This window comes from Aricia agestis, chromosome 19 (genome assembly GCF_905147365.1).
Source record: "Aricia agestis chromosome 19, ilAriAges1.1, whole genome shotgun sequence".
Lineage (NCBI taxonomy): Eukaryota > Metazoa > Arthropoda > Insecta > Lepidoptera > Lycaenidae > Aricia > Aricia agestis.
Window position 1 is genome coordinate 10,000,001 of NC_056424.1, and position 27,359 is coordinate 10,027,359.

A 27,359-nucleotide genomic window follows, 5' to 3' on the forward strand; every position below is an offset into this window, starting at 1 on the left:
GCACTCGATAACCCTAGAAGGTAAGAAAGAAAAATAAACTTACCTGCTCCTTTCGCCGCAACATGCAGCCTCGTTTCAACAAAGATGGCCACTAACAACACAACTAATAAAGTTTTTATTCTAATAAACAGTCCTCGAGTATTTTCACTAAATTTAAAAGTATTTCTTTCACTAAAAGTCACTCGCTTATCACCTATACTACTAGATATTTTATATTTTTCGAAAACACTTCTTTTAAAGTCTGATGGTAATATGCCTCCTCTGTCTTCTAGGAGGTTTTTCTGGTCGAGAAGGCTGATCCTCTTGGTGGAAGCCGCCTTCTCCAGTGGATCCAGGGTGTCTGGTTTCCTCATCTCGGATGATTTGGCCGGTCTAGTGTATTGTGATGTAGTCAAATCGGTGCATCTTCTCTTGCTCGCATCTGGAAAGAAGGAAAGAAAACATTAATTTCTGTTTTACTTTTAACTATTTTAAAATAAACCACTATAGCTATTGCAATGTTTTCATCGCGGGCTTTGAGCACGGCGACCGCATCAAGAAATTCCGTAACGCAAAAACCTAACAACCCCCACTCCAACCGGTACAGCGGTGCGGCGTTGCCCGACTTCAGCACGGTATTCGTGTGCGTGCGACTAGACGTATGCGAACTATAATTGCATAATTTGATAAAAAATGCTATGCAATAACTTAACCGCGGCAGTCTCCGAGTCACACACGTTTTTATACCTTATTTAAAACCAAACGATATTATTATATTTAAACGATATAGGTAATAAATAAATTAAGTATATTTTTAATTTTAAATCTTAACATTTAACACGTCAAGCGTTGATCACTATTCAAATTAAACAAAGGCTAGGACAGGTCATAGATAGGATTAGTCACATTTTCCAACAAACAGCTAACCGCAGAAAGAATATACGCGTTAATTAGTTTGTAAACATTAACGGATTTACCACGTACTTTCCACTTTTACAGCATTTGTCCTAGTTTCTAGACTGACTGACTCATTTCAGTTTTTTTATAATAAACTAGCTGTTCCGGCAAACGTTGTTTTGCCATATAAAGTATTTCGCCCATATTATTATTGCAGTGACTAAATAATTATGTCACCATGGCAACGTCCATCCGGATCTAATGTAAAACATTCCAAAATCAACAACTCCTTATAAATAAGAAATTAATTGAAAAAACATTTTCCAGTAGACCAAACTGTAAATCTAAACCATTCTCGAATCTCCACGAACACACACAAAAAATTTCATCAAAATTGGTCCAGTCGTTTAGGAGGAGTTCAGTCACATACACACGCACACAAGAAATATATATATTAAGATAATTAAAACTAATAAACTTAATTAAAACGTCACCGAAACCGGTGTGGGAGCTATTATTATTATTATTATTAATTAAAACTATACTGCAAATTAAACAACTATTATTACCAAATTGAACAATAGAAATCGTTTACTACAGTTTTTTTACCTATTCGTCAACACCGCAAAAATAATTTTATTTAGTTGATTTGATTTAAAAGCAAAAGACAACACGGGTTTCCTAAAACTGATTTCTTCACCATGATTATTGTTAGTCAGGTCTGGGTTCTGGCATCAAATAAGACACAGTTATTTCTAAATTTAAGAAGTTCCTAATATTTTTGTCTATTTTCCGACTCCTCTCGAAATAGCTGGAAGTGGAAAATACAATTTAATTTGATAAAGTCGAACATCCGAGTAAAACGTATCAGGCGGTAGAGACAATCTAATAAGAAATTCATCACATGTGACAAGGATGTGACGAAGGCGTAGTGTACACGGGTACAAGATTAAAGGGGTGTTTTGCCACTTCCTGATAAGTGCCGGATAGGCTATCCACCACTTTGACAGATAGAGCATGGAGGATCTGTCAAATAAGTTGTGGATAGCCTATCCGGCACTTTATCAGGAAGTGGTGCAACAGGCTCTTAATTTATACCGGTTTCGGTGACGGTGGCTGGTATCGTTGAAACCAGGGGCCGTACCACGAAACCGTTTTGAGACCCAAATGCCGCGTCCTATTCTGACGAACGAGAAATTACGTTGTTAGAACAGGACGCGGCATTCTCATTCGATTGTTTGAGTCTCAAAACGGTTTCGTAGTAGGCCTAAAGACCCAGGAGTAATTTTATAGCGACCAAGTGTGGTGGGCGGTACAGAAGAGCACCATCTCTATTTTCTCATAGGCCATAGCCCAGTGCGACTAAGCTACTGAACCACAGAAGCATTATGGTTTAATCCACACTAAAATCATCATGGCTCTTGTGGAGAGAAGGTCTCCATGATGGATAAATATAGGCGATTGCGAACTATGATTGGCCATGATCGACGTAGACTGGGCATTACGGACAGATTTGTAATCATGATTACTTTGGCCGCAGCTGGTCGTTTAGTGACACAACATATGACAACAATCCTCTAATTGACTTTAAGAGGATACACCAGGGGAGAGAGAAATTGAAAATAGGTATTTGAAAATGTATTGCTGTCTCACCAATCTCAAGTCTCCCACCGCAGAGCGCGATAGAGACAACACGACAAAAGTTCTAACAAAAGAACAGAAAATCTTCGATTCGTTGTCCGCTGATTCCTTCTCCAAAACTTAACCGATTTAAGTAATTTTTTCATTAAGAATTAAAGCAAGGCTTGAGCTGTGTTCCTATGTTTTTTTTTTTGTATATTCTAGCCAGTTTTGTTTTCTGAGTGTTTGAACACAGAGGAATATCTTGCCATTTTTTTGGACGTTCCTATCTTTTTTAATAATTAAATTATGAAAAAAAAGAAAACATAGGGACATGCTAATAGTAGCCATAGATATTCAGGAAAAAAATCATAACTCTGCCGGCATTATCCAGGGAGGAAACAGGGGATAACGTTTGTATGGAAAAACGGCGGTGTGGACTCCTCTTAAGGTATGATCGTTCTAGTAAGTCACTGTTTTTAATTTATTTATTTTCATCTAAATCATATTATTATAAGTATCCGATAAAAAAATATGAAGTTTTGAAGTTTTAAAAAACCGCTATCTTTTCGAACTTATAAAACGCTAGATTACGGCCTCCGCAACAACTCCCTAGCGTTAAAATTCCCGTCTTGTCCCGAGACTCAAAGTATCTGTATACAAAGTTTCAGTGAAATCGGTTTACCGGTTTGGACGTGAAGAGGTAATAGATAGATTAGTATATATCTATTGATTGTGAAAATCGCCAGTGTGTCTCCTTCCTTAAACATAATAGTGAGTGGGATAGCACCTGCGGCCCACTGACAGGGATAAGAGTGAGACGTTTTAGGATTAACGACCTAGTCTTGTCTAGACCGGGACTTACGTGGTAGCACAATATAAATAAAATATAGTAGACCAGCGGTCGGCAAACCGCGGTCTAATGTTTTGCAAATCTTTACTAAAGGAGTGAGCACACTGACACGGGCCGTGCCGGGGCTCATCGCAAAAATCCGCCTCCATACAATTTGTATGGAAGCGGATGCGCGTATCGCACACTGTGTCGGGGCGCAGCGGATTTCCGCTTCCATACAAATTGTATGGAGGCGGATTTTTGCGATGAGCCCGTCTCAGTGTGCTCACTCCTTAATGTTACGCCGTGTTCAAACCAAACCGACTTTGAGCCGCCGAATGTGAGCAGGCTCACTGTGAGCCCCAGTGTGAACGTGGAAATAAACGGTATCGAATGTCCGCGCGTACGCTTAGCGTAATAACGTATTGTCGGTTAGGTGTGAACGAAAAAGTGAATATGCATGGAAATGCGATAAACTGCGTAACGTGCGCTCACATTCGGCGGCTGACAGTCAGTTTGGTATGAACACAGCCTAAATAAGAAAGATTGTCGGTCTGTCTGTTTAGATGTTTAGTATGGTGTGGCTCATAGCCTATTTAGCCACTTTATGGTCCATGCGAGAAAAAAAAAATTGCCGACCACTGCAGTAGATCTTGATGGTACATTAGTAGAATGTTCGAATCCGACGCACTCACACTTTACCGTGATTTTAGATAACTTTAAGTAGCAGGTGGTAAAAAAAACTTAAAAAAATTGCTATTTAATATACTTGATATTTGGTGTTAAAATAATAACGGTACTAATCATTACTTTCTAAATAAAATTTCATGTCCACCTCTCAGTATCACATTGATACGAGCAGTGAGAACGGAGAAAACTTGTCTCTATGTCGAGCAGCTGATTTTCAGGACATTGTCAGTCTACTGTATATTGTATACTGTGGTAGCTTGTTATTTTTGATCGATAGCGGCATACTTCAGTGGATAGTGACCATTACACGATTTTAAACTGAACATAAATTACATTATAACACTAAAACCACTGTTCGAGTTACTGGTACACCCTGTGTAAATCTTGTTTACAGGGTGCCCTAGTTAATGGTTGACGGAAATTCGTTAAGTAGAAGAACGGGTCTTTTGATAATTAACTTGATAGAATAATTCTTTTTTTAAATAATTTTTATTTCCATTTCTAAACTTTTTTCAGATGTGTTCAACCTTTTTTTACTTCATGGAAAAAGTGTAACTTACTAAGAATAAACTTTAAATTTCGAACAAAATATTAAAATTGAAATCACGAGTTTTATCTATTTCACACAGATAAAATGCACGAAAATAAAGATAGAAAAGGGGAATTTAAAAGAAAGGAAACTATTCCAGTTATCAGGCTCAGGTGCGAGCGCCGGCTCATTAATCTTACTACACTCTGATGCTGCATTAGTTCCACCTTAAATCTAACCGGAGGAGGGTTTTAATGATTTTTAAATGGGAAAATGTTACCGACGGTAATTATAAAGTTTGCTAGTTATTTTATGATATGATTAGGATTCTTTGAAATATTTCAAATATGTACAAAGAGACTTGTAACCATTTCACATATTTGTATGAAAAAGTAGATTTTAATACTTAGGGTATGTACCTAAAATTTTTAGTTTTTATGCTTTTAATAGAATTCGAAGTATTTAATTAAAATGTATCTAAAAGCTTCATTAGCATTTCGATTCGTAATTTAATTTGTTTGAAGTTGGTTTGATACTGTAAATTTTAATTAGTTTGATGTTTTGTTATCCTTTTATTACGAGTTCTCTTAATTGTAAAAAATACATCACAAATTAATACTATCAAGTTTTCTTAATTAAATAGTTGTTTATTAACTGTGATAAAAAATGTTATATACCTACAATTTTCTACAAGTAGAGAAACTTATCTATTGTTGGCAATCAACCTATAATGGTTAAATAGTATTAGCCATTTTAAAGTGCCAATATGTAATTGGATGTTTTACATTATACACTCAATAGCATTCAAACTTATTATTAATTCAGATCCTCACACGCAGAAAATAAGTAGGTGTAATAAAATTGTCGAACGCGAAGCTTTAGATAAAATATTTATGTGCCACTGGTTGTGAACCCCTGACTGGCCCTTTAGGTAAGTGCCTCCAACAATGCACCTGGGACCGGATCACTTGCCATCAGGCGCTACGTTTTATGTTGATCATTTTTTTACTTCTTACCTCATTAGGTGATCAAAGTCTAATTTGGAGCTTTTAAAATGTAAGGAAGTAGATAAATGGAGGAATAACATTATGTACAACCTTGTGATCAAATTAATCTAACATTATTAAAATAAGGTATTTTAGTAAAAAAAAATAAAAACTGAAGAAAAATCAGACGAAATGTGATATTTTGTCTTTTCAGTAGAACTAGAGATCGCCCAATGGTCGAAATTCGACCTTACTTGCAACGACATTAGGACTACTACCTATATTTTGTAAAAAATATTGACTTCATCATAGTTTTTTCAACTCTTGTCTCTGGGTCTCAGCTGATCTCAGACTGGCCGTTTAAGCATTGTCTAATTATGTAGTATCTAAAATTAAATAAAAAAAACAGTAATCCATTTTCAATTTGTCAACTTGTTGTCAACAGACTTCAACCATAAATAAAAGAGTATAATTCGTATGTATAGGCTTGTCACTCAAAAATCTGTCATTTTTCCTAGTAATAGTGTCGTAGTGTGTGTAACGTTTTATTTGTTAAAAATATATATGAAAAAAGCATAATTTCAAAATAATATTAGTTCGATGCACTCCTTCACCATATAAACTATAACTGTGCAAAATTTCATGCACCTACGTTACCCCATTTTTCGTAAAAAGGGTTACAAAGTTTTTCGTTCGCGTATTAATAATGTGATAATACGAGACAAACTTTTTTGAAGTGGCTGCTTATTTTATCCGGATTGCGTTGCACCTAATTCGTTTATTGAGCTAGAAACTTAACAATTCGGGACATCAACAAACACAGACTTTGTTTTATTCCAATCATCACTATTATTTTCAACCATCCACTTACATTTTTCCACAAAAGTGTACTGTATATGGGCAATAGAGTGGAGACTAGACAGTCTACTAAGATCTTAGGGATCTTCGCTTCCAGGGAGAGGCTGGGACCGTACAGGTGTCCAAAATTACGACATATTTGTTACATCGCCCGTAAACGTGTTTACTATGGACTGCAATGGTTCGGAAAAAGTTCTGAGTTGTGTTGTTTTGGTGCGAGAACGGTAGAGCGTGGTCTTTATATACTACATAGATTTACAGACTACCAAGTTTGTCTACTATTGTATTTGTTATTATATAATACATAGATTTACAGACTACTTAGGGCCTGTTTCACCACTTCCTGAGAAGTGTTGCATAGGCTATTCACCACTTAACTTGACAGATCAAGGGCCTGTTTCACCACTTCCTGATAAGTGCCGAAAAGGCTATCCACCACTTAACTTGACAAATGAATAGTATAGAATAGAATAATTATTTATTTGCAGCTATTACTATTACAATAAGATATTATACGTGGGAGAGCCATGCTTCGGCACGAATGGGCCGGCTCGACCGGATAAATACCACGTTCTCACAGAAAACCGGCGTGAAACAGCGCTTGCGCTGTGTTTCGCCGAGTGAGTGAGTTTACCGGAGGCCTAATCCCCTAACCCCTACCCTATTCCCTTCCCTACCCTCAACTATTCCCTTCCCTACCCTCAACTATTACCCTATTTCCTCTTAAAAGGTCGGCAACGCACTTGCAGCTCTTCTGATGCTGCGAGTGTCCATGGGCGACGGAAGTTGCTTTCCATCAGGTGACCCGTTTGCTCGTTTGCCCCCTTATTTCATAAAAAAAAAAAAAAATAAAAAAAATAAAAATAACTTAAATTATGATAATATTACAACAAAATAATGACAATTTCTAAATAAATCAGCCGCAAATTGGACCAAGCTCGGCAGTGTTGGCACACCTAGCAGGTATCCAACGCCGGTCTTCCGCTTGACCCATTTCGTGAACTCACAGCCGTCCCAACTTCCCAAGTCTCCATTATTTCAATAGAAATTAACAATGAATCAGGTAAACATGCAATTATCAACATTTACTATAAAATTATAACAATAATATGAAATCAACTAATTGAAATTTTAACAATAAATAACTAAAATTCATTGAACATTTGTATTAATAATTAATTATTAAGCATTAATATTACTCTATCAATCATAAAAACATATCATAACATTCCATATAGACCTTTTGCACCTGTGAAGGGAAGAAAAAAAAATGGACATATTATGTCATAAATAAAAAAGAAGGCGAGGAAGATATCAATATTCAACACAATCCAAACACAATCCATAATCTACAAAATATTTATACTAGTAATCTGTGATCCTTAATTAAAATACTACCTATATTAAATTAGCATTCTATAAAGTTATATGTAACAGAATAATAATAACAATAATATAGGTAAGTCATATAGTGTATACTTAATTTTGAAAGAGTTGTATTATATACTATACTAGTTGTAATGTTAAAACAGGAATGAAGTATGGAAAATCTGCCAAAAACGCTGCAGTGAATAGTCTATTCAGCACTTTATCAGGAAATGGTGAAACAGGCCCCAAGTATGGAGAATTTGTCAAAAAAGATGTGAATAGGCATTCGGCACTTTATCAGTGGTGAAACTGGCCCTAAGTATAATATTGTATGCATGTTTAATATTAAAACACATTCGTTCACTAAAACATATTCAATCCCACATTTATATTATTATCATCTAGCTGAGAATTACTGAACATAAGATTCCAAGAAAGTAATGTTTAAAAAAAGAATAAATATAATTCTAGCAGTTTAAATCCTAATCAAACTACTCCGAAATATCCGAAATACTGGACCAATTTCGATGAAATTTTGTGCGCTTATCGAGTAGGTCTGAGAATCTTCCAAAATCTTTCATTATACCCGAATTTACGTCATATTATGGCAAAAAGGCGAGTCACCTAGTATTCTTCTAAAATTTACACAATTAGTCATCTGAAACGAAAAAAAAAAACTTATGCACACGTTTCTTTTCTGAAAACCTATTAACATAATATCAGAAAATATTAATTTGTATAAAATCTGAATACGTTTAGCAATATTCAAATGAAGTGATATCATAATTTAGCCCGATAAACATCAACAATATCTATTTACCCCAATGTTGGGCTGACCACAAACGGGAAACAAACCGATTGGGTAATATAGTTTGAGGCCAAATTATATTTTGGCCTGCAGCCTACTTCCTAATGGCCTACTTTGGAAGCCAAAAAATGTATTAGGAGATTAAATCTTTTATGTTTACGGTTGTAGCCTACATTCAATTTTTTAAGAGGGAAATTCTGACGGTAAACGGTTTAGAAAAAAAATTGTACCCAATTTTGATGCAAAATATGATAACTGAATACAAATAATAGTTACTTTTTAGGGTTCCGTACCCAAAGGGTAAAAACGGGACCCCATTATTAAGACTTCGTTGTCTATCCGTCTGTGTGTCTCCAGGCTGTGTCTCAAAAATCGCTATAGCTAGACTTCTGAATTTTTTACAGATTGTGTATATCTGTTGCCGCTATAACAATAAATACTAAAATCAAAATAAAATTAATATTTAAGGGGGCTCCCATACAACAAACATGTCGATTTGTTGGCCTTTTTTGGTTGTTATCAATAATGACAACAGGTAGACATTTGGCACAAAATTCTTAATTATATACATATTCTTCAATAAGTATAATAATATTAAAATAAAATAAAAAAATCAGGGGGGCTCCCATACAAAAAACACTATTTTTGCTCTGTAACGGTACGGAATCCTTCGTGCGCGAGTCCTACTCGCACTTGGCCAATTTTTTAAATTATTGAATGGACAAAATTTTCTAGGGGGTAGGGGCGCTTCTCATACAAACATAGAAAACAAACGTAACTCTTGCAGCGCTGCTACTTTCACATTCAACTCGATACAAGGGTGAAGGGACCCATACACATCTTAGTGTCTAAAAACACCATGCCGAAGTTCCGCGGCGGAAGTTCAGCTTGATTCCACCTGCAATGTATTTTAAATTACCGATGGGCGATAACATACCATGCCGAAATTACGTCGCATGTATGCGTTTGACATTGCTGACGTAATCATGCCGAACTTCCGCCGCGAAACTTCGACATGGTGTGTTTAGACACTTAAAGCACTCTTAGTTTCCTTACATCCTGTACATTTCAGTAGTACCCGTACTATTACAGCTACATAATTATTATGGATACTGTAACTGAACTATAACCGTGGTATAACGGTCAAAATACATCAAAACACTTTTTTTTTACACCCCGTAAGTATATCTAAGTAACTATTACTCATACTATAACCCCTACATAAGGAAACTTTATCCAAACTATAACCGTGCAATAACCGAACAATAATTATTATAACTCCCGCACCGGTTTCGGTGACGGTGGCCGGTTTTATTGAAATCAGGCCAGTTACGAAGGAGTAATTTTATAGTGCCCAAGTGTGTGCGCAGTACACGTCAAGAGCACTATCTCTTCCTATAGCCCAGTGAGACGGCCGAATGACACGACTGGTGAGGGATCAGGCGCAGGACCGACTTTCACATGCCCATCCGACGCATGGATCATCTTGCTTGTCAGACTATCAGGTGATCAGCATTGTCCTAACCAAACTTGAAAATTACACGTTTCCAACGTGGGAATCGAACACACGAGCTCCTCGCGCTCTAAACCACTAGACCACTGAGGCGTAAAACCTATCTACTCGTATAACCGAACTATAACCATGCTACAACGGTCCTAATACATCAAAACCGCGGTAATCCCCACTACATCGGGGATCGAATTCGCGCGAAATTGAAAATTATTGGGCCGACAAATCCCGCGAATTCTTCACGAACCGACGTTACAAATTGTCCTGAAAGCTAAGTTCTATTCTTAAGGGTTAGGGCGTGTGCACAGTACTAATTTCAAGATGGCGGTTTTTTATTGTAACTTAATATGTACCTCGATCGTGGGAATCGCAGACACAATAGATTTTCAATTGTTATCCGACAGCTGGGCGCTGTCGGATAACAATTGAGTAGTAGAAAAAGAGAAAACCCAAGCTAAAGATAAATAAAGCTAAAACTACTATTTCTCAGTAAGGATATTTTAATCTATTCATTTTTAACAAGTGCTTTTAATATCAAGTTGGTCAGGTATTACTCTAAATAACTTAAGACTGTATACTGACATATTATGTAAACTGATGAAGTCGATGGCGTGTAGAAAATATGAAAAATATGGCGCGTGCCGTGGTCTACTCTTATATCTTACGAATTTTTGACCACGTGTCCCGACGCGACCTTAACATTTTTTACCCTTCCCAAAAAAAAATTTCTTGCAGAATTTCGGTGGCGTAAATATCTTTTCATCAAATCATGACTCACAAAATTACGCTCATGACTTTTGTATGAAACTGAATGCAGCAGATTTTCTGCCAGCCGAAATTGTGCGACTCACGACTCACAAATTACGCTCGTTTGGCCTCACCCTTATCAGAGTAGACAGAATGATAGAGTATGCCGACTTAGGACTGATGTTGAAATTTTTAAATTTGACGCATTATGACGAAAATCGTCGCAAGGGTTGTTAACTTGTTACCTACGAATTTAAAAATATGACATATTCGATGGACGTGTTCCTCTTTGGTCGTATTGTTGTTTGTGTTTTGGCACATGTGATTAAAATTGTCAGAATCCAAATTTGAAATCTTTATTTCAAATATTTCAAAATAAATTATTTATCAGCCAGCGCGAGGCACATTCCGTTCATAATCCTAGTGAAACCCGACGAATTTGACAGATATTGAAACCTGTCCGTTTCTTTGTAGTCGAACTACTGGTAGTTATGTCTATTGTGCCCTTATGAACGCGGCCCTAGTGATCTGAGAAGCGTGACGTCACATCTTGTTCGCCGCGATTTGGCAAATGCACTCCCACTAGTACTGCTTACACGAAATGTTATTCACGTTGGAATACCTAATACATTTTATTTGAACAATATCGTAGAGAAAAGATAATATTTTGTGGGCACTTTGGCTTTTGTTTGACGGATTTACGAAGTCTATTACCTGGTTTACGAATACTATTAAGTATTACCTGGCTAGTAGTCAACCAGGTTTGTTGATTACAGAACCCTATAACGGAACCCTAACTAATTTTTTGTATATTGATAGATTCATAGTCAAATAAATTAAGAGTAATATTGTCCTAAAAATAAAACAGTCCATATTTTAGGACCAACAATTCAAAGTGTGAAATCCTTTCTATCTCTGTTAGCTACCACTTTCGAGATTTTCCGCAAATAAAAATGTTGTTCGTCTTATCAAAATGAAGCTGCTCACAAAAAATTAGCTTGATAGTAATAAAAAAAAAGTTCTAGGTTCTCCCGTACTATACGTAGTATGTAACAAGTTTTTTTTTTTTTGTACGAAGTATAATTGCTAACATACAAGTTTTGATCCCCTATTGAAATCCCCGGTGGAATTATTTTTTTTCAATTTTGAAAATCTATAACATTTTAAGTCGCAAATATGGTGGTTTTCTATTGATTAAAATATAACATAGAAAAAAAAGTATTCACTTTGTAAATCCAGAGATCACGCTCTACAATGTTACAAACTAACAAACTTTACCTCTTTATTGGTATAGATTCGATTAGGTATTGGAGGCTAGGACGTTATACCTGGGCCCGTACCACGAAACCGTTCTGAGACTCAAACAATCGTACGAGAATGTTGCGTCCTATTCTAACATACGTGAAACGACGTTGTTAGAGCAGGACGCGGCATTCTCGTCCGATTGTTTGAGTCTCAGAACGGTTTCATAGTAGGCGTACTGGATCCGCCAGAGTCTGTATAAGGTGGCGCTATATTTAGAACAGGTGCAGGTTATACGCGGGCTTCTAGATGTAAGTAAAATAATCCACACTCCCATACTAATATTAAAGCGAAAGTCTGTTTCTTATCTTTCAACGCAATAAATATTTTATTTTACTGGGGTCTCTAGTTGTATGCCAGAAATACTAGTTCACGCAAGCGAAGCCGCTGGCAAAACATAATTATATAGGTACTAACCACACTCGTACTGTGACCACACTAATGTTATAATTGCGAAAGTGTCTCTGTCTGTCTGTGTCCTCTACACACCCAAACCGCTGAACCGATTTTACTGAAATTTAGTATGAATATACTTTGAGACCCAGGGAATGATATAGGATACTTTTTATCCCTGAAAAATGTATGGTTCCTGCGCGATAAACTAATTTTTGAGTTGCAAGAGTCATCTAGTTTGGATAAATGTCGTATTCTTGTTTTTACACAAATTGTAAGTTGTACGCGAAGAACAAGGTTAAGGGCCTGTTTCGCCACTTCCTGATAAGGCTATCCACCAATTAACTTGACAGATAAGGTATGGAGAATCTGTCAAAAAAGTTGTAAATAGCTTATTAGGCACTTTATCAGAAAGTGGTGAAACAGGCCATAAGCCTAATAAAAATATTTGGTTCATTCAATCATTCCTCAAATCATAAAACTGTCATCCCGCAGACAGTGTAAAGCCATATTTTTCAACGAACGGAACGTCGAAAATTCCCGAAAACAGCCTAATCAAAAGCCGAAGGAGCACCTGTGCCAAACCAAGGAATTGTGAAGATGAATGGCTGTTTACCTTTCGTATTTCCCAGTGTCAGATATTAATTGAAATAATCCTCATAATTATTGCTTTAACAGCTCTGAAGAAATGTTTATGTAGTGGATTTTCCCCTTATTAATGGCAAGATTTTTTTGTGCGAATACATAGTGCAAAGCATCCTTGTTGGTTAGTAAGTTCGGTTTTCATGGAGTTTATAGACTGACCGCATATTATACACGTTTTCCGTATGTGATTTCCTAATATGAAATTACGGTTTAAAGTTCCGTGAGACTAGCGCAAACGTTCGTTTTTTTCACGTGCGGAACTCGTACCGTTCGGAAAAAGCGAACGTGTGCGCTAGTTAATGTATTTTCTACTTCTTACATGGATTCAGAGTTCCGAAAAAATTTATTCGGAAATTGAATACGGAAACCTGTGTATTCGGTCAGCCTTAAGTGTTCAGATTTTTCATGCAAAGCACTTATGACACCTTTGCCTGCTCAGGCAATTATCCCCCTAAAAGGCAAGCGTTACCAGATCTGTTAGTAAAATTGGCCGTAATTGGTTTAAACCTCGCCAATCAGCTAAACGGATCCCCCGACGTCTTGAACGATTACCGAACCGTCGATTAGCGACTAATTAGTAAAAAGTTTGCCAAAAGTTTAAAAGTGCAATGAACTTTAAGTGGTGAATTTTTTCTCACCCTTTTGAATTTCGTCACAGTAGACACTTAAAACCCTACCTACTCAAGTATGTAATTCACGAATGTGCCTTTCCTTTCTTTATAATTTAGGAACTAAGTAATGTATGAGAAACAAATAGTTATAAAGCTGTAATGTTGCCATTAGTATCAAAATGAATTCCGATTTACGAGCTTACACTCTACAAAAAGCGCAATAAATTCTCAAAAGTATAATAATAATAATAATAATAGCTCCCACACCGGTTTCGGTGACGGTGGCCGGTTTCATTGAAACCAGGCCAGCTACGCGGGAGTAATTCTATAGTGCCCAAGTGTGTGCGCAGTACACAAGAGCACTCTCTATTCCTTTACTCTCATAACCCAGTGGGACGGAAGACCGACACGACCGGCGAGAGACCAGGCGCAGGACCGACCATGGATCATCTTACTTGTCAGACAATCAGGTGATCAGCCTGCAGCCTTGTCCTAACCAAACTTGGAAATAACATGTTTCCAACGCGGGAATCGAACCCACGACCTCAGGGTCAAGAGCCGCACTCTATACCACTAGACCACGAAGGCGTTATAAAAAAGTATCACAAACCTACAGGAATTAAATAAAGCGAAGTTTAAACATACTAAACTTAACGTATAATAATACCATCTTACACTACATCTGAAAGGCGAAATGAACACGAGTGTGAATTCAATATTTCCCACTCAGAGTCCCAGCATAAACTTCCCCCGACGAGATATTACAAAGATAAAAACTAGAATTTATACCCCTGCATCACACTAAACCGTTGTTCCACTAAAAATTTTATAACGGAAACATACGCTATGAAAATTGGCAAGACAACGCAGCGATTTTCGGAGTTTATGTTAATTGGCATTTGGACATTCCCTAAGTGGTTAAGTTTAGCGAGGACTATTTTGGTTGAAGTTAGACGGCGTACTTGTGATTAGTTGGTATAAAAACCCTTGCCGGTTTTTTCGTGGAATAAAAAGAAATGTTTCGTGAAATCACAATATGCCCGCCTATACATGAACGGTAAATCGCTTGATCAGAAACTAGTTCAACTACAAACTGACATGTCTGCAGTTGTTCCAGGCAATTTTTTGCGTTGAAAATTTACTGGAACGTCCTAGTAAAGAAAGTATTTGGACTGAGTGGAGAGTTTTGTCAATATTTTTTTCTTATTTAGACAAAATTACCAAAGCTTTTGTTGATATGTACCTAAATTTTCTACAAAAATATTAATTTTGAGAGTCCATTTCTTATGTCCTCTTCATAACTACTTCTATTGGTCCGACTTCAGCACAATTTTTTAAGCCTGTTCTCCAATTTCTCCTCGTGTATTTCTCGCAGGTTATTTGGTAAAAACTGTACAGCATGACGTGGAGTAATGTGGCCGGTACACCTGGGTCCAGCAGAATAGAGGCGTTAGCCTGGCGCGGTCATTTGTTGGTGCCGACTCCCGGCATTACTGACAGCGCTGCAGCTGGCTTTTTAAAGGAAATTGAGGGTTTGTTTAGGGGAAAAATAAGGTATTTGTGGATAAATTGGTTGGGTTATTATCTGAGTCTAATATTTATACCTATACATAATAGAGTCAGTAGATAAAATAAGTAAGTCAACACTATTTTTCTTTTGCCAAATGGAAGCGTTTAGTTTCTTACGTCGTCGGTTAACTTAGGTATGAAGATGCTTCATACCTCTCTTCCTCTTCTATAGCAGATGGATTAATATATAAAATTAATAATATGTGGTTGCCTAGTATTGATTACTATAAAATGTGTTATTTTATAACTAACCTACACAAGGTACCTTTCAGTGACTTAGAAATATGTATTTGGTACATCTTGCCTTGAAAAGAAAAGATTTTCAACAGAGTCCCGAACAAAAAGCTGATTCTTATGAAGGGTTCCATCAAAGGTATTATAAAGGTATCTGATGGCATTCAGTTTTGCGACGTCAGCTAACTTATTATTGGGACGAAACGTCCCTTTATTTGGGAAACAAATCGAATGGAAAAATTTGCATACTCAAGTTCGGGTTTCTTGTTACATCTCTGAAGGTATTCAGTTTTTTATTGCGAGGAATGAGTATAACTGACTTGAGTTCTAAGAAATTACTTTCCTATTATAATGTCTAGTTACATTACTATTTGTGATCTCTCCCAAACGCGACTTTCTAGATTTTTCAGTCAAAATTTCAGTCCCATGCATGGATTAACTAACTCTACGTTTTAAAACAACTACGCGTAAACAATTCAATGAGCTGTAAAAAGCAATAAAATAATCTCATGATCAAATTTTCAGGCCGCGTCTCACTAAGGCCCCTGAAATTAGAAAAACTTGCCAGAAATATGTATCATGCGTTCCCGAAATGTCAGGTAATTATCGTAATTTGGGAAGTTTGGGTCGTTAGCGGCGACTGTGCCGCACTTGCTCACGGCATCTGACAATTTACATACAACTTTGTTTTATGACATAATATCTGTGTCATAATATACTGAAATCATAGTATCGCATATAATAAAATGTGGCTAAAAATGAGACATTGGTCTTGTTTGGGGCCATTTACGACGTTAGGGGAATAATTTTTCTTATGTAATAATCAGCAGCGGTGGGAAGATGACCGGGAGGGGGGAAGTCCTCGCCCAGCACTGGAACAGACTAATGAAAAATTATATATTTTTGGTCAAATACCTACGTGTGGATCCTGAGTTTCTAAATCTCAAACATCATAATAAAAAAGTCAATAAAGTTGAATCTTTAAAGCCTATTGTAAGTTGGGCCTGGGCCCGGACCTTTCCCCAAGTTCGAACACTGCCGGTGAATACGCCTCTGTAGATACCTAGGTAGATCCCTTAACGCCCTAGTCTGGAAACTTAGGACGCTAACGACGATTGTAATTAGACTTTAAATTAATAATCACAACGTCTACTGGTCTTTGGCATTTAAAATGCCATAATGCGAATATGATGGTCCATTAGGTTTTAGTTTAGACTTAGTAGGTATATTGAGTATAGTAGGAAACAAGGGCCAACTATTCTTTTTTTTTAATGAAATTAGCGGGCAAACGAGCAAACGGGTCACCTGATGAAAAGCAACATCCGTCGCCCATTGAGAGGGAATAGGGTAATAGGGGAGGGTAGGGAAGGGAAGGGAATAGGGGAAGCCGGTTTTCTATGAGAACGTGGTATTTCTCCGGTCGAGCTGGCCCATTCGTGCCGAAGCATGGCTCTCCCACGTATAAAATCTTAAGTTCATACCAGTTTTTTACTTTAGATTCAGAGAGATTTATTGGTTACCTAACTTTAATTTAATGAAGATTTTGACATAAACTCCATTATTTGTGTGATTCTTCTGCCAAACTCTACATTGAATTTAAAAGAGTTTAGAAATTATTAAATGATGAATGAATTAATAAACATGAGGCCGGTACAAAGTCAACTTAAAAAATCTCCGAAACCAATCTATCTTGTTCATTTACGATGGATCGAAAAAGATATACTATATTATAACGATTACGATAAATGTAATTTCTATGAGGGTAAAGCAGGCTCCAGTAAGAAAATTATTTGATTTTCTTGTTTGTTACGAGAGAAATTTTAATATTCGATCCAAACACACCTATATTGGCGGAAAGTTCGCGCAAACAAACAAACGAAATTGGATATTGGGAGGTCGCGCTCGTAGCAACACTTGTTATTCTACTAGCAGAGACCTATTATGGACTAGATGTCCACAACACCGTTGCGCCATAATATTTAGCATGCAGGAACCGTACATTTTTCCGGGATAAAAATCATATGTCCTTTCCCGGGACTTAAAGTATTTCCATACCAAATTTCAGCAACGCAATACTGACAGAATATGAGAACTTTTCACGTGAGAACTTTCCGATGATCGCGCATCGGGGGGCCGCTCTTTCGACCGCCAAAGTTACTCGATAATAGTAATGAACTCTACAACATTAAGGGTCTGTTTCACCACTTCCTGATAAGGCTATCCACCAATTAACTTGACAGATCAAGTATGGAGAATCTGTCAAAAAAGTTGTGAATAGCCTATTAGGCACTTTATCAGAAAGTGGTGAAACAGGCCCTAAAACTACTCATCTTAAGTGGTAGAAATGAAAACAAGACTCTCGAAAACAAATAATCTAAAATCAATTGTTAAAAGCAGATTGCAAACATTTGAAAACAAAACACTAGCATAAAAACCATTTCGCTTTTCAAATAAATAACTCGAGATCGCAATCTGCACAATTCGTCTAGGCCGTACGAGCAATAGCCGTTCCTATGTAAATGAGATACGGCATATAATGGAGTGTACATAATTAAAGAAGGCTCGTATTTGCTGAACTGTACGTTGTTATCTAAGCTAATATACGCGCACTCAAAGGGAAAAGTTATTTTAGTGTGTTCGTTGTGAAAATAGTTTTTAATCATTTTTCCATGTCATCAATTAGTTATGGAAGATAAGAAATAGAGCTTACTTACGCTTTGTTAAAAAAAGATGGTTGTCTGTTAGTTACTGAAAACATGGACCCTAGACTCAAAATTGTGGTAAGTAATTATGTACATATAAATACTAACCTAAAATATTATAACTGTAAAAGTGTGTCTGTCGACTTTTCTGTTACCTCTTCACGTCCAAATCTCTGAACCAATTGTGCTGAAATTTGGTATGAACGTACTAAAAGGGCAAATAATACTTGTATCCCTTAAAAATGTACGGTCCCACGTCATTAACGAATTTTGGCGCAAGGAACTTGTGGGCGTCATCTTGTGTACATACACAGCAGGGTAAAAAATACGTACTATATTATACATAATAATATAAATACGTATTTCCTACCCTGCTACGCTACCTATGAAAAAAGTTTCAATAACAAGTTATGCAGCCTACATTCACGGTAAGGTAAACAATTAGGCCGAGCAACTTTTGACAGGCAGGTAATGGATCAGTTGGAATTTACTTTTTTCCTCCAATTCCGAACCTAATAGCCTTTTTATTCACGTAATTGATTACAGCTTCCGAATCATAATTTTGTAACGCGAAACAATAATTACTTTTAGATGACCAGGGGTTGAAAATGTGGGGACAATTAATGGCCACACACCCGGAAACCAATTCTCATAAATTAACTCACTATGAATTATGAAATTCATCAAAAATTTATGAATAGTCAAAAAAATACCCAAAGTTTCAGCCGATGTATGCAATGTACAAAAATAAACATACCCAGATGAACGTAACACGACAATTCCATTCAGGGGTCTGTCTGTCGCACATTAGCATATGAACGGTCAGCAAAATAGCTTGAGCATTTAATCATCTCATGTATACAATACACTACACATTGCACATCAAATAAAATTCATACATACGACCATCGAAGTAATCTGAAGTTTTGAATTCTTTTGTAAATTAATGAAAACTTTCTGATACTTACACAAACTTAGTTATCCCACTTCTGATTATTATCAGAAGGGGGAGAACTAGGCTGTTTTTTTGTCTTTCCAAAGAAAACGTGCGTAACTACAAAATTCAGAAATTTACATACGCCATCTCATCGTTTTGCGAGACAGATGATAGTTCCCAGCCGTAAGACCACGTAAGCCGTGGGGGACAAATGTAAACGTAAAAGGGTGAAATCCGTGACGTCACAATTGTTTGTATCTCGTGCGTTGGGACCTGCGGGGCTAAAATGGTCGCTTTGAAGAATCATAATAATATGATTCATTTTTCTAAAATCGCAAAATGCAACTCTGCTTGCAATTCATTTCTGTATTTTTGTACTGATTTGACATTTTGACAGTTTTGACAATTCGTTTGCTGAATTGATTGAGAGGAATTGCTGAATGTGACCATTTTAGCCCCGCAGTATCGTTTATAGGAAATAGATATTTTCGTTGGAACTGTAATTTTTCCGCTATGAAAGCTATCCAGCGTCCTTTCTAGGAAATTGAGGTAACTCCATGCAAAGTTTCATCCAAATCCTTTCATAAGATTAAAATAAATATTCTCTCATTCTATTTAAATATTGATAACTTGATGACGATGACAGCGACATTATAAACTGAGCGCCAGAAATAGTGCACTTTATTTCTTAAACGAACCTTTAAAATAAACATTCTCAACAAATAGACAAATTTTACGCGCGCGTCGTGATAGAATTGTTCTGCTAAAGTTATCTAAAATTACGGTAGCCCAACTCTGCATGACGATCTTGTATCTATACAGTGACAAAAAGGTCCTCCAGAATCTCAGGACATCTATAAACAAATCTAAACACGGAGTGGGTCACAATGTATTCTGGACGTGAAACTTGGGCAAATAGGAGCCTCCAGGGACCGCCGATATCCTACGCCGAATTTCATTTTGAAATGCGATTTCTGACTACTCTCCAGGTAGGTTTGAGGGACGAGGAACTGGGTATTTAGATGCTTTCGATTATTTCGACGTTTGAAGTCTCGTCGACATGGTGCTTGCGGTCGAGAAACAGGGTATTTAGATTTAAATTCGATAATTTTACTATGCGTTATAACAAATCCGATATGTCTTTGATTCCTAGCTTCGGAGTCGAAATTATCGATTGTAGGTTGTCTAAGTGGACGAATGGCTTGCCTCAATAAAATGTTAAAATGTGTAGGTCCCAGCATACTAATCTAAACTCAGAAGCAGTAAATTTTTCTAATAAACTTTCCTATCTGAGTTCTATTTTAGGAGTGAAACTTTCGGAATACTAATTAATTCAGCGGTAGGTAAGTGGGAACAGAGAGGACACACGGACATTTTAACAAAATGAATTTAAGTATCTACTGATTTTTGGTTATTTCAAATTCAAAATATCACATCGCCTATATCATAACATTGTTTTCCGATACCCAATAATTTTTACGTGCCATTAAAATCGTCGTAAAAATCGATAACATCGCACCAATTTTCTACATCACCTTACAATTTCCTCTATCGATAAAAATGCTAATGCCCGTCCCTCGGCAGAGAATGATTGCATTGGAGCCCGTCTTGGGGACTATAAGTAGATTCAGGACTCCACAATGGGGCTTTACCGCTTGACTTTCCACGAAAAATTTTCAGATCCAAAATGTATTGGAATGTTCGGCGATTTTTGAGATTTCGCCGCTCCGTCGAGAGATTTCTGCGAAAGATCATTTTTTTTTTTCAAAAATAAATGTCTAAAATTTTTTTTTGTTACCGGACCCCGGGGCATAGTAGTCTTCTAGATCATTTATTGTTTTTCTGATACAAGCGTGTTGCAGTAGATTTGATTTGTTGAGCAACTTCATAAACGTCAAATAAAATCACAAAGGAACCGTGAATTTCCGCCCGAAAGAAATAGCCTCGCCTAGCCTCCTTAAACGTAGTCTGCTATATTATAACCGACACATTAAGAGGATACACCAGGGGCTAAAGAAATTTTTCATTAAAGATTAAAGAAAGGCTTTTTTTTTTGTATAATCTAGCCAAATCTGTTTTCTGGATGTTTGAACACAGCGGAAAATCTGCCCATTTTTTTGGGTTTTTGAACGTTCATATCTTATTTAATAATTAAATTGTGGTGACATACAATGGGTAGGAAGATAGTGAGGTTCAAAGTTCAACACACGTCACACATGTATCGTCTGAATTTTCATCGCTATCGTTTTGTTTATGTTTTTTCTCTATTGTGTTAATATGTATCGTCTCTTTCTAGTCTGTAAAATTTTGTATATATAGCCGTAAGTTCCATGAATAAAACACTTCTTCTGATCCTACAGTCGAGTTAACATTTACTCCTGTACCAAAGTCTCAACAAAATTACGAAAAAAAAATGAAAACATAGGGACATTGTATTAGAGGCCGTAAATATGCAGGAAAAAAATTATAACTCTACTAGCATTATCCAGGGAGGAAACAGGGGACAAAGTTTGTATGGAAAAAAGGGCGGTGTGGACTCCTCTTAAAAAGTCGGTAGAGCCGTACCCGCTTGATACCGTAAGTAGAGGCCAATGCTTGATTTAGTTATTTAAACACAAAATTTTGTGGATTTTTTATGAATAACTAGCTGTCCCGGCAAACATTGTTTGGCCATAATAAAGTATTTCACCCATATTATTTAATTCAAATGACTAAATAAGTATATCACCATAGCACCGTCCATCGCTCTCCCGTCGTAGCCGATTCTCAGACCTACTGAATATGCATATAAAATTTAGTAAAAATCAGTAAATATATATACTTGATTGTACTTGTGAAAATCAGTAAAGCCGTTTCGGAAGAGTACTTAGCTAACATTGTGACACGAGAATTTTATATTTATGTAAATAAACTTGAACCCTCAAAATCCGAATAATTAGATGATATTTCATAAATAATGAATTTTCCTCTAATAAATCTTATTACTGCCAAACACAAATCCCTTTTTAGAGGAGTTTTTTAAGGATTATTTTAATCCGTCTTAATACAAACGAAGCACTAAGCCACGTTTGCGAAATTAAATTCAATATTAATTTCATTCAGTACCTACTTGGAATTTTTTCCAAGTAGGTACTGGGCTTTCTAAGATCTTTTACTTTTTGGCTATCTTCTGCACACATTTACTAATGCACTTCACTTTACACAGGTATTTAAGTGTAATAATAATATTGCGCTGTGTTTCGCCGAATGAGTGACTTTACCGGAGGCCCAATTCCCTTCCCTATCCTCCCCTATTCCCTTCCCTTCCCATCCCTACCCTCCCCTATTGCCCTATTCCCTCTTAAAAGGCCGACAACGCACCTGCAGCTCTTCTGATGCTGCGAGTGTCCAATGGCGACGGAAGTTGCTTTCCATCAGGTGACCCGTTTGCTCGTTTGCCCCCGTATTTCATTAAAAATATATATTATTATTATACTTAAATACCTGTGTAGTGAAGTATGTAATAATTTTATTAGTGTGTTTAAATATTATGAACTAGATCTATAGCTAATATAATTTTTGTCCTACATAATGAAATAATGTTTTTCTTTTGTAGGATAAAGATTATTGATCACTATTAGATATATTTATTGTAAAGGAAACGTTCGATGAGTAATAAGTAAGTATATTTAGTAATAAACACGTTTTTAGCTTCTTCAAAATTGTAGGAATTAACTGGAAATATAAGAAAAAATATTTCTACATCCATCAAACAACCTTACCAGCTGCGAGAAGAGCATAATAAAACACATTAACATGCATAATTCTTGAGATCAAGAGATTAAGTCTTATCAGGTGAGAGCTTCCAAATTGTTGAATAAACAAACCCGGGTGGGCCACACTTGATCATGGATTAAACTTATGATAATGGCTTTCCCGAAGAGCCTTTCCCACTGAAGAATGAAGCCTCTATGACGCAAATCGCAATTAGATTGCGAGTAAAGGAGATTATACATGCGCGGGGCAACTTCAGACAGCAAGATAAACTTTTTGTGAACCTAGTAGATTGGCTGACAAAACTTTAATTGCTTGCCAAAAGAAAGCATTGGAATTATTATTTTTAAAACCCAAACATACGTTTTGTAAGCTTCCTAAGTATTCAATGATTTATTAGGTTGTTTAAATACGATTTCAACAAACTTGCTCGCAGTTTATCATTAAGATGTGTGAGGTATCACCATTAAACGCCACACTTACAAAATCATAACACTAATGGCACGGGAACTGTATTGAGTGATGAAATCGTCTCAGATAGACATTTTTGAGCGTCAAAAGTAGTGGGCCCTTTGTAATAAATTGATTGTCGTCGGCGGTAAAGTTTTAATCCTAATGTCCGCTCCCACGTCGGAATTCGGTGACCAGATTTACCCGCGTAGGAGGTAGAAAGCTCCAGTATTTTTCTTTTTCGTCTCGTAGCATTTGCATAGAAATTAAGTGCTGAAATTTTAATGCCCCGTGTAATGTGGAAAGGGTCCCTACGTCAGGTACAAACGTGAAAGTTTGTTTTGTTTTCGAACGATTTCTATGGTGCTTACCCTGATGTATAGCGCAAGTTCGAGGATAAGGATCCTTTTATTACCTTAATGTGCTATTGGTTTAAGTTTTTTAATATATGGAGTGACTGCGGCGCCAATTGATTGCCAAACTTGCGGTAATGGCGACAAACTCGGCGTTTGCCTCTCGTGGCGGTTTTATTGTTTTTAAGTATCTTCGAGAAACTTCCATTTTCGAATCGATGACATCTATTGCGGGGTACAAAAAGAGGCAATAATATTATGATAGTAGTACATACAGATGGTATGAAAACGCTTATGTAGGTACATAAAGCATAACCCTAATTATAAATACCTACCTAGGTTGCCTAACCTATTATATTAGTATATTTAATGAGAGGATCATCCTTACGCGTACGTTCTTAATTCCATAATCCTTATATCTTAGGCTCAGATCTTACCGCCTTCATACTTTTACTCTACCCAGAAGCCCAACATAACTGTAAATTCTACACTCATTTTAAGATCGTCTTAATCTGACCCAATTAAACTGAACTGAAAACTCGGAATCCTTTTAGACAATGCTATTATACCTCCTTCATACTCCATTTACCCAAATCCTAATTTCCGTTTTTTACCCTTGACCCGGCGCGGCGTTCGAAAACGGCACAACGCGAGCACGATTATGCAAATTTGAGCGCTATGATAAGCTTTTAAGGTGCTATTTGCGATGTCAATATACAGTTAATAAGACGTTTCGCGTCGTAACAAGCTAGTCGAATTTAATGCTAACAAAATGTTCCGATTGCGTGATATAGGCTACTTTTATTTTGCATATTGGTGTACATATTTTGTTCAGTTATGTCGGAATGTAAAATAACTGAACATAGTTCAGGGTTAGTGACAAAATATTATGTCACAGAATGTTGTTCGAATTACGATAAATGATTCTACATTTACAAGGCTGTATTTGGACGTCAAAATTACAATTGACACCGCCATATTGTAAAATGTCAATTAAGTGACAGTTTAGTTAGTTAACAATTCCTTCTTTCGATGTCATCCATGGTCCAAGTGTCATTTTGCATGTACTGTGTCATTATGGCTAATGGATGTTGAGTGGTAACAAACTAACAATGTAAAACTCAAATATTTATTTACTAAGGGTGGGTTGCAACTTGCACCAGAGGCGTAGTTATAGTTAAGGTTAAGGTTATCGTCTAATATGGCGTCCATTATGGACTTTCACTAGGGATTTGACAGTTCATTTGACATTTTGTTATGGTTAAAGTTATAGTTATAGTTAAAGTAAGTTGGTGCAACCCACCCTTACTTGTTATTTACTTGGTACATACATATTAATACATAATACACATATAAGTAAGTACCAAAAATCATATTAAAAGTCTGCGCCGAATCTTATTACAGATACGCCCAAATTATTTCCACTTCACCGAACTAATCAATCAAAAAACCAAGATGGCGGCGATAAATTTAATTTGCTGCTAACGAACCCATATTTACTCTCTAATGTTCTTAATTACCAATATTATATTTCAATTGCCAAGTAACTCTATTCCGAAAGTTCCAAGTTTGATTTAAATATCAAATAACAATAGAGGCTTCTGTTTTTTAAAGTTTTGTAATTCTATAGTCATTGCTAATTGGAATACTAGTTGTTAAGTCAAATAAATAGCGTTTATAATATTTATTTTAATACTTCTAGAAACTATTTTATTGACTTTTAGATTTTTAACAGGATTTTTAAAGCCCAAAATAATAACATCAATGCTGAACCACGATAAATTCGTCCCATTGGAATTTGGAACGAACATATTTTATCGGACAAAGGACTCAACTAGTCATAACGAAGAACCTAATATTACAGATTGCTTAATAGTTACTACGTAACTAATACCAACTTACCAAGTATTTAAATGGTTACATCCACGGAGCTAATATAGCTCTATATTAGCTCCATGGTTAGATCTTATAAAAATATTATTTTAAAAATTCGTAGACCGTTATTTTTCTCATTATAAATAATTAATAAAATAAAATTTCCAACTTTATAAAGCTGCAGTAAGAGTGAAAGTAGATACTTTCAATGATTACAGTATTGAAACTTATTTTATTTGCATACAACATGAAAAGCTCAACGAATAAGCGCAGAATGAAAAGAATTAGGCATACCGCGTATAATACAATATTATATTATTATATACATATACCGCGTATAATAATATAATAACATAGATATTATAAATCAGAATAAGAAAAACTTTCATACACATTCGCAATACTGGCGTAGTTACAGGTGTTCTGGGAAACTTTTAGGCCTGATTCTTAGCCCTACTTAATACTTATAAATCAATTAATACTTAATACTTATTATCAAAACCGAGTGATAATACTTTAGGGTGTGTATATTGTGTCCCTCATGTAGAGTTCACTGTGAAAGTAGCAGCAGTTTCAGAATAATTATTGGTTACTACTAGTGGTGGTAGTATTAGAAAATTAGTGAAGAACTACAAATAGATCTGAACTATTAACGAGAGCTAAGTCAATCTTGTATGCAAATTGAAGCGTTGTTCGAGTTACATCCACCAGTAGCAGTAACTGGGATATTTGCAGTTAATTTAGTATAGCATGCAGGCTAAACTTCAAATTACTATAGCCATTCGAATCAAACGCTTACAAATACATTCATTCTATAATCTATAGACTCTATAGTCTTAGGTAAGTATAATAAAATAAGACGACCTCTGAGGCTCAGTTGGTGGGCACTTGATAGCTCAAGCCAGGGGTCGCGGGTTCGAATATATATATATATATATATATATATATATATATATATATATATATATATATATATATATATATATATATATATATATATATATATATATATATATATATATATATATATATATATATATACATTTCCATCCATTTCCATATTTTTACGTCAATATAAAATAAAAAAAGTTTGCGATATATCAATGAGTAATGATCGAAATTCTACGTGTTCGACGACCGGGCTAGAGCATTGCCATTTCAAATGCCGAACATGAGAATTAATAATAATTAAACGACCAATGAAAATCCTTTACACAGGTCACTCGAGTAGGGTATCCATTTTATACGAACTAGAGATCGCCCAATGGTCGAAATTCGACCTTAATTTCAACGACATTAGGCCTACTATCTACCTATATTTTGTAAAAAATATTGACTTTATCATTTTTTTTTCAACTCTTGTCTCTGGGACTTAGCTGATCTCAGACTGGCCGTGTAAGCATTGTCTAATAGTATCTCAGATTCAATAAAAAAAACTATAATCCATTTTCAATTTGTGAACTTCTTGTCAACAGACTTCAACCATAAATAAAAAGATTATAATTCGTCACTCAAAAATCTGTCATTTCTCATGTGTGTGTGTTGTAGTGTGTGTAATGTTTTATTTGTTTAAAAAATTTATGATAAAAGCATAATTTCAAAATAATATTAGTTCGTTGCACTCCTTCACCATATAAACTATAACTGTGCAAAATTTCATGCACCTACATTTCTCCATTTTTCGTAAAAAGGGTTACAAAATTTTTCGTTC

General features: G+C 36.0%; 1 protein-coding gene across 4 annotated transcripts in view; it reads right to left on the reverse strand.

Moving 5' to 3' along the window:
- The window catches only part of LOC121736403 (latrophilin Cirl), a 343,009-nt gene that overhangs the window by 127,158 nt on the left and 188,492 nt on the right, over positions 1–27,359 (reverse strand). For all 4 annotated transcript variants that reach the window (XM_042127572.1, XM_042127571.1, XM_042127574.1 and 1 more), the window contains exon 2: positions 44–421. In XM_042127572.1, the coding sequence (XP_041983506.1) occupies positions 44–353 (310 nt within the window). In that variant the 5' untranslated portion in view covers positions 354–421. The remainder of the gene's footprint in view (positions 1–43; positions 422–27,359) is intronic.